This window comes from Ipomoea triloba, chromosome 11 (genome assembly GCF_003576645.1).
Source record: "Ipomoea triloba cultivar NCNSP0323 chromosome 11, ASM357664v1".
Taxonomy (NCBI): domain Eukaryota; kingdom Viridiplantae; phylum Streptophyta; class Magnoliopsida; order Solanales; family Convolvulaceae; genus Ipomoea; species Ipomoea triloba.
In genome coordinates, this window is record NC_044926.1 from 5476729 (window position 1) to 5489589 (window position 12861).

General features: G+C 36.0%; 1 protein-coding gene across 1 annotated transcript; it reads left to right on the forward strand.

Moving 5' to 3' along the window:
* Positions 1–835: 835 nt before the first annotated feature.
* Positions 836–11907, forward strand: LOC115996847 (cell division cycle protein 27 homolog B). The gene is made up of 16 exons (XM_031236280.1): positions 836–1124; positions 1975–2047; positions 2339–2448; positions 2597–2643; positions 3424–3521; positions 4245–4558; positions 4703–4858; positions 5518–5734; positions 6768–6979; positions 7099–7164; positions 7870–7989; positions 10072–10148; positions 10496–10615; positions 10796–11015; positions 11104–11385; positions 11574–11907. Exons 1-16 carry the CDS (start codon positions 1020–1022, stop codon positions 11622–11624), a joined length of 2268 nt encoding a protein of 755 aa, XP_031092140.1. The 5' UTR covers positions 836–1019; the 3' UTR covers positions 11625–11907.
* The last annotated feature ends 954 nt before the right edge of the window (positions 11908–12861 follow it).

Consider the following 12861-nt stretch of genomic DNA (forward strand, 5'->3'; position numbering starts at 1 on the left):
CAGCTGAAAACCTGCATACTTGACCATAGGTGTAATCGTAAATACAAGCTGAAATTAGTAACTCAAAAATGGTTGGAACAAAAAGATGAGGACATTATTGTAAAAGACCCACCAATGCTCAGGGGTCATATTCAGACAAATTTGAAGATTAATTTGACAATAAGTATGGTGAGGAAGGCACAAAGAGCAGTTTTACAAAAGGTGAATATTGGGTATTTAGAACAGTTCAAGAGAATAAGAGATTATGCTCATGAGTGTTTGAACTCCAATCCTGGAAGCACAATTATTATCAACACTACAAAGGTAGTTCCGAAAGCACCTTGTACATTTCAAAAGCTCTATGTATGTATCCAAGCAATGAAAAGATGGTTTCTAGATGGGTGTGGACCTATAATTGGTTTGGATGGATGTTTTCTCAAAGGGGTTATGAAAGGTGAGCTGCTAGCTGCTGTTGGGAGGGATGCTAATAACCAAATGTATCCAATTGCTTGGGCAGTTAGTGGAAATGGGCTAACAGGTGAAATAGAATGGATTTGCGCTGTTGAGTGATGCAATTGAATGTTTTTATGATCGAGTAACCTGATTACACTTTCACGTTATGTTCAATGGCCAATTTGACACTTATTCCATATATATAATTAACATGCTTACCAACTCCGAGTTGTTCTCACGGATTCTCACATCTTACAAGTCTGGGTTGGTATGTACAGGAAAAAAACCCGGGCTAGTGTCCGTTACGGCCCACGTCGACCACGGCCTGTCACCCTGAAATGGGTCCTACAGCGTTCCACTATAAAACCGAAAAGGAAAAGCTGAAGGGCAACACTCCGCTAGAGGAGCCTCCACCATACGACGCAACACTCCTCTCGTCTCTACCTGTTTGAAAATTGAATATCTCGCTCCCCTTCTCCCTCCTCCTCCTCCTCTCGCTTTTTATTGCTCTCATGTATTGGAGTCACATGAATCTTCCAGTGGCATTTTGGTAATAAGCTTGAATCGAGCTTCTTCTCTCTTCTCCAATGGAAGCCATACTCGTAGACTCTGTGCAAAGCAGTTTGCGGCATTTCATGTGCCGCAACGCCATTTTCATGTGCGAACGCCTCTGCGCTGAATTTCCCTCCGAGGTACGTGCAGACATGGCGCTCAAAGCTTTATCTCGCCGATAAATTCCGTATTTTTTTTAATAAAAATATGAATTTTATAATTATCTGTGAGTCTTGATTCACACATTTCTCGAACATACTGGTTAGGGTTCTTCATCTGTTCATTATATTCGTTTTTTTTTTCTTTTAAATTTAATAATTAAATTCATTTTATTTATCTGTAAAAGAACTCAGGGTTGTTTAGACTTTGATTTAAAAAAAAATAAAAATTTAACTGGGTGTTCAAATTCATATTTGAAAATTGGATTAGCTGCTTTACTTCAATTTTCATACTGAATGGGTTGTTAACTGGAGCTGGAAATTCAAATCTTCCTATGATCATTAGCTTTTCCCGTTTTATCTGAGTCAGGGAGCTGTATGAACTCACTAGCTGTTAGATTTTAAATTGCATTAGATGAGTCAGAGAGCCGTAGCTAAACATCCCATTGCTGAATCTAGAATTACCATAAACAAGACTGGAATGTGAAGAACTGGTGGGTGAGTAACAGAGATGGAAGAAGATGGAACCACAGGATGCTCAAATAAGTGGACATGATTAATATGCCAGGAAAATAAAGTATCATAATTCTTGCCCACTGGCAGTATACACATTGCTGGCCTTTGCTATTATGAAATAGTTAGTGATATAAACTCCAGATTTTGAATAATATAACCTGATCTACTCTCTATTTTCAGTTACCACTCCACTTACTGATGATCTCTAGTATGCAGTTTTGATTGGATATCCTGTAGTGTAATATATAATGCACTGACACTGAATTGCTATTAGGTCTTCCTTACATTTTCTACTAACATGATTCGGCAAATGCAGACAAATATGCAGCTGCTAGCTGCTTGCTACTTGCAAAACAATCAAGCTTATGCTGCATACCATATTTTAAAAGGTACATAGAGCAAATTCTTGTTGGTATTTGAACTGAATTTGATTTCTAGCAGCATATTTGTGTTCATTTCAATTGTTATTATGGTTTATGGACTTGTTGCCAAAAGCAGTGCTCATTCATCTCTCTCTCTTTTTTTTTTTTTTTTTTTTTTTTTTTTTTTTTAATTATTTTTTTTTTTTTTTTTCTTTTTTTTTTTTTTTTTTTTTTTTTTTTTTTTTAATTATTTTTTTTTTTTTTTTTCTTTTTTTTTTTTTTTTTTTTTTTTTTTTTTTTTTTAACTATTATATGAAGGAACGCAAATGGCTCAATCCCGCTACTTATTTGCGCTATCATGCTTTCAGATGGATCTTCTTAATGAAGCAGAAATGGCCCTATCTCAAACTAATGACCCTACTTCAGAGGTACAACATAACATTAATATTCCCAGTATCATTACGCTATCGACTTGTTGAAATACATAATCATAGAAGATCATGTTTACTTTTGTTTGTCTTTAAATGCCATTTGAATTAAGGGTGTACTTGTTCATGTTTGACTGCTTACTTGCAGGTTCCAAATGGTGCTGCTGGGCATTATCTTCTTGGGCTTATTTACAGGTGTTTCCCTACTTTCATGTTCTTCCAATTAATCCAATGTTTGATTTGACTTAATATTTCAATAACTGCATAATGAACTCTTATTTGCTGCCGTTGCAATGACATCTCTATCTCTTCAAACAAGGGCATTATTGTTAATCACGAGACATGTACCCAAAAAGAAAAAGAATTTGAGACTTGTTACTGGACATGGATCTGCAAGCAGCTTTATGCTGATCTGTTTAGTTATCTTATGGCTTTCTAGTCTAAAGTAGAATGGATATGCATCTTTTCCTTTTGTTAGTAGAATTTAATTGATTAAAGCAGTGTGTTCTCATATTTCTTTACCTTTCAGTTGTCTTTTGAAAAATAAGAGGAGCATGATATGGCTTGGTTTAAAACTTCTCTTGATGCATAATACATTTTTAGAAAGCAAAGGATCTCTGGGACACTATAATAGTATAATTTCTGCCAACTTTGTGCATGAATACTAACCTTTCCCTCCCATCCACCCCCAATAAAATCCTGGTGTCTTAGTTTGCTGTCAGCCTGTCAGTTTGGTCCCATCTTATCACATTTGTCTTACTTCCTCCAACTTTCCTTTCACAATCCTTGTTTTACGTCAGTAAGAGTACTTGAGATGTTCAACTATCTGTTATAGAAAATAATTAATTCTTTCCGTGTGGTTTGATTGATAACCCCTTGAAGATGAATATGAATAGTGTCTGCCTCAATACTTTTCCTTGTGTAACGATTAATCTTTCCTTCTAGCTTCTAATTCATTGGGAGTAATCATTTCAGGTATACAGACAGAAAAAAGAGTGCTGTTCACCATTTCAATCAGGCTCTGTCATTGGATCCTCTGCTATGGGCTGCATATGAGGAATTGTGTATCCTAGGTCTGTGTGCACTGTATATTTACAGTCTTTTTTTTTTTTTTTTTGAGAAATATATTTACAGTCTTTTAAAGTGTTTTCCTTGGAAACACTAGCTTTTTTGCTAGTGTCATAAAAAGAACCTTAGTTTTCAGCATTCAGTAGTTAGTACTGTGGACATCCAAAAACTTGGGGTGTATTTCTTAGGATACCTATAACCCTAGATAGACATTATGTTTGGCCCAACTATGGTTTATCATGAATTGGCACACTAATGGTCATGTAAGAAAGGTCTAAGATTGTTAAGTAGCTGCCCTTTGTGATTACTAGGCTGTTCTAGTAGCTGCAGTACCATTTCATTGAAGAAGATATTTTGTTTGGATTCATATTAAATAGCTTACCACTCTCCTACTAATTCTTGCTTGTTGGACCAGTTTTCTTTATTTGCAAGTGGTTTATAATTATTTGATGAATTTGGTGTATGGTGTAAGTTGGGGGTAGTAGTCCTTTAAGTTTTACTCAATGGGCTGCATTATTTTGTTTTTAACAATATGCACTGTTCTCATGATTTTGTCATACGATTATTAGCAATTTTATTTTAAAATGTTATCTTACTAAGTTTGAAGTAAATCCAAAGTTTTCTTATCTGAATGAGTAATGCTTTAGGCTTCAATATTATTGTTTAGTTGATATCTGATATCTTTGTATCAATTATTGGTTCCGCTTATTCTTTATGAAATGTTCCAGGTGCTGCTGATGAGGCTGCTTCAGTTTTTAATGAAGCAGCATCTCTTTGTGTTCAGAAGAAACATGAACATCATGGAAGTCAATCTCAAATTTTGGCAGCATCTGCTGAAGATCATAATGTAGTTTCTAATAAAAGTTTTGTCTCAGAAGATGCAAGTCCAAGGCAACTGAGACATATGCATAGCAATAGCCTTCGAGAATTTTCTGGAAACTATAATGGTGTAATTGCGAGTGGAGGAGTTACAAGTCAGTCTCTCAGCAGTGGCCCTGCTAATAATGCATTCTGCAATACTCCTTCACCAATGGCTTCACAGGTATAATGATAACTTATCCATTCTATTAAAAATTGATGACTCCCATTTTAAAATCTTTTTAGTATTTGAGAGATATGTTCCTTCAACCATTTCATATTAGCTTTAAAATACATTTTTTGGTTTTAGCATTTCAATGCTTTTCAGATTTCAGGTCTTGCTCCTCCTCCAGTCTGCCGAAATGCACAACAAAATGGGGTTCACCCATCTGCACCCGGTGGTGACAACTCTTTGCGATCGGCTGTAAACTCGAATGTTCAGCCCCCCCGCAGAAAGTTTGTTGATGAGGGAAAATTGAGAAAGGTTGTAACATATTTTGATGATTTCCTCTCTGCATGTACTCTAGTCTCATTATCATCCAATGGAAATTTTGTTTGTGAAAAGTCTAATAGAAATTGATTAGAAAATCAATAGAAGCTCTGAGCAATCCTCTACTTCGTCCCCCTTGAAAACACAAAATTCTGATCCATCTTTTCATTTATCGCTCTGATGATCTATTCTTCTGTTGCAATAATGTAGATCACACCTCCATGTTTTTAAATTGCACATGCACTTGCTTTTATTTTAATAGTCCAGTATGATATGCAATATAGTGTTCTCATCACCTCCAAAATGCACAATGATGACACAAGTATTAGTCCACAATAGCCGACATAATCAAAACTGGTAGCTTTATGTGCCTAGACCTTTTCATAATATGGCCTCAAAATTTGTAGTGATCAAGAATAACTTCCTAACTTGGAACTTTGAGGTTTGTAATAGCATAATGTTATTGGCTTCTAAACTTATTATGAAAGGAGGAGAGATCATAATCAACCAACCCATTCTGTCATGCTCCTTTAATATGTGTAGATTACAAAAGCAAACTTTTTGTTCATGAAATCTTAAATTTAAGTGTTTTCTTTCAGTTTTCTCCCTTCCTTTCTTGTTGGGTCTGAGATGTTGACCTCTTATTTGTTCAGATATCAGGTAGGTTATTTTCTGATTCTGGCCCTAGGCGAAATTCAAGACTCGCTGGAGAATCTGTGAGCAACACTAGCTCGAATGCATCTGTAGCATCTGGAAATGTCACAGGCAAATCATCAAAATTCCTTGGTAGTTCTAAGCTTAGTTCAATGACATTACGCTCTATGACAACTAGAAAGTCACAACCATGGTCTAGTGAAAACATTGATGAAGGTGATAAATCTTATTATTTCAGTGTTTCTAGCAACTTCTGTGTTAATATCTTATTCTTGATCAGCTTAGTGGTTAAGGTGCCAGCTTTTAATCAACATATCCTAAGATTTGGTGCTCCTCTCAACCCCTTGATGCCAAACTTGATTTTCTTTATCCAAAGTATCTCCTAACGGACTACTATCACTTGCATTTTTACTGTGCTTTGGACATCCTTAATAAATTTTCCTGTGTACTGAGTTTTGATATTCTATGCCCTTTCTTTGTACCTGATAATTTAGTCGGATAAAACTAATGTCAGTAATGTGTGACCATTAGCTTGCTATGCTTGCACTTCATATATTTATATTGATTTACCTAAGCCAAGTAAGACTTAATTGCACCAAATGAAGTAGAAAGTTAGAAATGGTTTTGGTTCCCTTAGGATAGATGCCTGGTTTGGATTTTGGTCTCAGTTTGTACCATTTGTCTTGTTGAGTGTTGACATACTGTTTTTCAATTCTTTCACTATCATGCACAATTGTACTGCTAATCTTGGAAAATTGTATTCATTTTGTAATCTTTAGCATTGAGAAGTGAATAACCTTAACCAAAAAGTTGGGAAGTGATAAACTTAGTGCTATCTTTAACACTCTTTTTACTAGCAACTATACGCTGTTATGACTTATCATCTTTAGATTTTGGTTCCTGGAATAGATTGGCCTTTTTACATGGCAACCCTAATGTGTTTTCCTTATGTGTATCACAATCATCCTCATGTTCCTTTTTTATAGAAGGCAACTTCAAAGTTTCTGCTAAGAACTAAATCCCTCACACTAATGACTTGCTTTATGTGTAAAGACTATGCAGCAAAATAGATGTAATTAAACCTTTGCATTGTGCCCTGTTAGAGATGTAAGAAAATAATGGAAAGGAAAAAGACAAGATAGAAGACTTCATATTATGTTGATGCTGAATTGTCCTTGTCATTTCTGCTCTGTGCATTCTGAAGACTAACTAGTACTAAACTACTAATTGCCTAATTCTACCTCTGCAGGAGTTCGGGACGTCTGTGATGATTCACGGTTAAATATCCCAACGGTGTCCCCATCTGGAGATTGTACAACTGTTGAACAGGACAGGTCTAATAAGTGTCCAGTTGGTACTAACATGAGTGGCCCAAATCTTCTATCTGGTGCTTTGGAAATACTGGAACTTTTGAGGACTCTTGGGGAAGGCTTCCGACTTTTGTGTTTGTATAGATGCCAGGTATCAGATTATTATTATTATTATTATTATTATTATTATTTAAAAATGTAGAATTTTGTTGTTTCATTTCCCTGTTCTGCTTTTGATCATTTTCTTATTGATGTATCATGGTTGAGCAGGATGCCTTGGATATGTATAACAAACTTCCACACAAGCACTATAACACAGGATGGGTGCTTTCCCAGGTGAAATTATTTTATACACACACACACGCACACTTACTTTTGAGTTTTGGCTCTTGTAACCAATGTATTTAGTTTTTGTTCTTGCAATGAAGTGGAAGTGAATTCACTGGGTTTTTTGTTTTTTTAAAGTGTATATGAGTTATTCCATTACTAAGGTTAGTTTTTTTGGAGGATAGGAGGGAAAATAATGAAACATGGAATACAAGAAACCACTGGGCTTTTATATTTTGAAATTGCACAATTTTGTCCTTATCTGCTCGAGATCTCATGATGTGAATGAATTGATTGTAGTAGATCTATAGGTTCCATGTAGTATACTATCTCATCTCTCTATGAAACTCAAAAATCTGGATTGAAGGCCTACAATCTTGTCACTTCCTCTTCTAATTAACACTTATACAAAAGGGGAAAAGGAGGAAAAACTCTATCGGAAGACGATAATATTTAGAAAATGAATTATCAAAGCATCACATCATCAAAGACCATTCTTCAATTTCCCCTTAACATTTTTTAGACACCAATGCCTGTGTGAAAGATTGTTGAACAACTGGGCATCATGTCATTCTGTATTCAAACTTTGAAGATCTTGCTTTTCTGTTTTTCATGGTATAACTCTTCATATATTTGCATCTGCTCTGAAATTTAAAGTACTGAACTATTTCTGATATTTTGGTATCTTTTATTTCGGATTAATTCAAACACCAGATAGGGAAAGCATACTTTGAAATGGTTGATTATCTAGAAGCAGATCGTGCGTTCAGTCTTGCCCGTTTAACTTCACCTTACAGTTTAGAGGGATTGGATGTACATTCTACAGTGTTATATGTGAGTCTCTCCTTTGCTCCAAACCTTGGACCATTAGAATGGATGTGCTGGACTGTTGGTTTTGTTGTGCATAATATAGCATGGATGGTTTGCACTAATGTTGAATTGTTTGAATTATTTTATTTTATTTTTTATTTTTAATGTTGCTGATAAAACTACTCCTTTGAAAAATTTTCAGTGAGGACGTTGAAATTGTAGGATTGAAAATCCTGGCGGGTGGAGAAACCAAAGAATAATAGAATATATGAATATATTATAATGAAAGAGTACAATAGGTTATTCTCTATGTTCCTAAGTACCTCTATATATACTAAACTACATACCAAATCTATCCTAATAGGAATAGGAAACTAAGCCCACCCTCCTAGGAGTTTCCTAATATTCGATAAAGGTTTCCTAATATTCAACACTCCCCCTCAAGTTGGAACATTTGAAAGTTCCAAGCTTGGATAAAAACAAACACTCTACCTCACTCAAAATTACAAATGAAAATTAAAAGCAACTAGAGGATCAGAATGCTAGATGGTTTCGGAGGGACAATGCTATACACAACCCTTAGAAATGCATCAAGGGCGAAGCTTGTCACGAACATCCTTGGGAATGACGGTACCAAGGGTAAAAATTAACACGAACACCACCACAACAACATAAGCTATCTAGGATGGATGACTTCAAAAGAGATTGTGCTATGCCTGACCCTTCCTCGGAAATGAAGACGAATGCACCAAGAATGGAGCTGAACGCAATCCTTGGGAATAAAGGTGAACACACCAAGGACGGAGCTTAACACGATCTTGGGAATGAACACACCGAGGATGGAGTTGAACACGAACCTCGGGAATGGAGATGAACACACCAAGGATAGAGTAGGACATGCTAACAAAGCCTTCATTGAGAGCGGTAGAGGCAAAAATGGAGCAAAGAATAGCAAAGGATGCAGTAGAGCCCATACTAATGAAGATAAACCCAAAGCAACGAGATAAAGATAACCGGGAAAACAAAGTAAAATAAGTAAAACTAGAACACCGTTTGATTATAGATAGTCAATACTTACTTGAAACATGGGAAATAATCGAAGGCTTTTATAGTAGTGCTGAACCTTAACATCTGTGGGATAAGGCATACCGGAGATAAAGGAACAAACACGGTTATACCAAAACACAAACAACATGGGGAGAAGTTTGGCAACCAACCCAACAAAAGCCTTCAAATTTCACCCAAAAAAGGGTCCAAAGAATGGCAAGAAAACTGCCTCAGGGAAAGGTCAGCGATGTTGACCGTTGACCGGCGAAGTTAACCGGCATTGACCATTGACCGGCAGAGATGGAGGATTTGAAAACACTGAAAGGAGCGCCTCTTCAAGGCGAATCCAACGGAGGTAACGGCGCCTTAAACGGAGATCGGAGGAGGGAGATATGGCCGGAAAACCCTTCCACTCCCTGCGCGACGGCAGCGGTGCGTGAGGTGGCGTACGGCGACGAAATTCTAGCCCTAGCCTCGCGACTGGATTCCGAGACAGCCTGTGATGTTAGATTGGAAGAAAAACAATATGGGAAGACGGAATGGAGAGTACACTGTCTCGGCGGTGGAGAACTCTTGTGGCGGCGGCGACAGAAAAGCTAGGGTTTGTATTAGGACTTTGACTCTGATACCATGTTGAAATTGAGGGATTGAAAGTCCTGGCGGGTGGAGAAACCAGAGAATAATAGAATATATGAATATATTATAATGAAAGATTATAGCAGAATACTAAACTACATACCAAATCTATCCTAATAGGAATAGGAAACTAAGTCCACCCTATTAGGAGTTTCCTAATATTCAATAAAGGTTTCCTAATATTCAACAGAGGAAACAAACGCCTAGATAATTTTTATTTAGTATAAAATCTATTTTATTTTAGTTCAACTTTCCAAGCAGCAAAGGATTTGAATTTTGAAACTCTATATGTTGCTAGTTACTTTGTTAATCCCACAGCTTTTTGATCTTTCAAGTTTCAATCATATTAAAGCAAACTTATCTCAATGTTTTTTTACTTCAATTGCTTCTATTTTTGCTCATTATATGTTTCACCCATTTCAGCATTTGAAGGAGGATATGAAATTAAGTTACTTAGCACAGGAGCTGATATCAACTGATAAATTAGCTCCTCAATCTTGGTAATATTTCTGAACTTGCTAAATACCTTCTGTGGTTCAAACTTTGACTTTAGTTAATGCCTTATGCTGTATTGCTTCTCCTCTTATCTTTTCTGAGCAAATGCAGCAACTGATTCTTTTTGTTTCTTCTCAAGACTTGGGAGGCATGCTTTTGCATTTGAAATGGCTATGTTTCCCATAAATATCTTCAATTATTTATTTTTTAGTTGTCTCTTTATTTTATGGCAGGGAATATATTTTGGCTGAATAGCTGCATATCACCATATTTCTTGCGAGATTCTCTTACTAAAAAGCATGACCGTTTTGTAAACCAAACTGATCTATTAGTGGATACATTTATGCTGCAGGTGTGCAATGGGCAATTGTTATAGCTCTCAGAAAGACCATGAGACTGCTCTTAGAAATTTCCAGCGAGCTGTACAACTAAATTCCAGATTCGCATATGCTCACACTCTCTGTGGTCACGAGTATGCCTTACAACTTCCCCTTTTATGCTTTGTTTCTCTTGACATAACATTCAATCAGGATTTAGTCTGTTAGTTATAGTTGTGACAATCAATTTCTCAATAATATATTATACTGAAAGTGCGCTTTCCTATTTATTTTGGTGCTTTTATATTGAGAATACGATTATAATTTGTTCTCAGGTACGTTGCAGTGGAGGACTTTGAGAATGGTATTAAAAGCTATCAGAGTGCACTTAGGGTGGATAGCAGACATTATAATGCGTGGTACGGCCTTGGGATGATCTATCTCCGACAGGAAAAGTTTGAATTTTCAGAACATCACTTCCGTATGGCTCTCCAAATCAATCCCCATTCTTCTGTTATCATGTCATATCTAGGAACCGCTTTACATGCTCTAAAGGTTAGCGATTGGTGCTGATCTTGTGCAGTAGAAAACCACGACTTTTTGCCCAATCTCGTAACTTTATTTTGTTTCCATCAATGGCCAGAAAAATGACGAGGCATTGGAAATGATGGAGAAGGCTATTTTAGCTGATAAGAAAAATCCTCTCCCAATGTATCAGAAGGCTAACATCCTCGTAAGCATGGAAAAATTTGACGCAGCTTTAGAAGTCTTAGAGGAGCTTAAAGAGCATGCTCCTCGCGAGAGCAGTGTGTATGCTTTGATGGGTAAGATCTACAAAAGGCATAACATTCACGACAAAGCCATGCTTCATTTTGGCCTAGCGTTGGATCTGAGACCATCTGCCACAGATGTTGCAACCATTAAGGTCATTGACTAAAATTTTTGCTCTTTTTCTTCCACAATGTTATGAAAATTCCCCAACTCTGCATTAGCTGTTAGTTGATTTTGCATATTTTAGGATTTGAATCGCTTTCCAATCTCATTCATGCAGAGAGTTCGAAAAAGCAATTTCAAGTTGCGATATGCTCATCTGTTTGTTAATCTTTTCTGCAGGCGGCTATCGAGAAGTTGCATGTACCGGATGAGCTTGAAGATTCATTATAAATCTTTTGATTGCAGAAGATAGTCAGCCCGCCCTTCAAGTAAAGGCCTCTCTCTATAAAGTTGTATACTAATGTTGTTTCTTATGGTTCCTTTTGGGCGTCCTGACTGCCCAGTCGCTGATCTTAGTTTTCTGTATCCCTCTTAGGTAATCCTTTGAGCTCCTCTTAGTGTATGTATTCCTTGGACTACATTGTATTCTCCAGATTTTGATATAAAATGCTCAAATTTCTGTGGTCCTTTGCTTTGGCTGATGGCTCAAGGAAACAAATAGTGTTTTCTTCAATCTGCTATTGATATTTCTTTATATTTTTTGTTTTCTTTTTAAAATTTTAAAACTTTATTAAGACATTAATATATTGATGTTGCCAGTTTCGTATTACTCATATTAATTATCTCCGTACTTTTGAATCCATTCAGATATTCAGTTGCCAATGGTCGTGATTTAACACCTTAATTCAACTACCATTGTAACTTTGTTATCTTAGTGGTCACAGACATGCTTGAAAAAAAATCGTTAAGACATTCTTTGGGTTCTCGGAGGCCCTAGACAACGATTAATCTCAGTGCCTAGATGTCTGTGTATTTTTTTATTTTTTATTTTTAAATTTGTGTGAAATTTTTTAATTTTTAGGACTTGATAATTATAAACTATTTAATACTTTAATAGTTAATATTTAAATATTAAATATTAACCTAAAAACATGTAAAGTTTGAAGTTATTTTACTCAAATGATGTCGTTTTAAGTGATCAGTTGACTAAGTGACCTAGGCGGTGTATATGCGGCCTAGTCGGTCCGCGCTTAGGCGATTAGGTTGCCTAGACCATCGGTTATAGTGATATGCTAGGCGGTTGGTCGGCGCCTAGATACCAATTAATCAGTGCTTAGATAGGAATTTTGCAACATTGGTTACAAATACTATGTAAAGAATCCAATAGTGTGTTTCAACAAAAAATTTAATACCTTAATAGTGTCAATTTTTTTAATGATTTATATAAGAATTAATGATATTTTACAGTTTTTTTTTTTTTTTTTTTTTTTAAACAATGAGCGATTGTAAGACTTAAAAAAAGAAAAAATCATTTCTTAAGACATTTTTGGAAAGCAGGAAAATGACTGCTGAAAAATGTTTTCTGGAAAATGAGTCATTTTCCGGAAAATGAGTTCATTTTCGGTGTTTGGATGTACTCTGGAAAACTGTCTGTGTGCGTTTGGTTCATTTTCTGAAAAATGAGTGG

Excerpts from the sequence above, each read along its gene's own strand:
- LOC115996847 (XM_031236280.1), top strand. The coding sequence starts at position 1,020 with ATGGAAGCCATACTCGTAGACTCTGTGCAAAGCAGTTTGCGGCATTTC. Across the intron at positions 10,149-10,495 it reads AAATTAGCTCCTCAATCTTG|GTGTGCAATGGGCAATTGTT; the intron begins GTAATATTTCTG and ends TTTATGCTGCAG. Across the intron at positions 11,016-11,103 it reads CCGCTTTACATGCTCTAAAG|AAAAATGACGAGGCATTGGA; the intron begins GTTAGCGATTGG and ends ATCAATGGCCAG.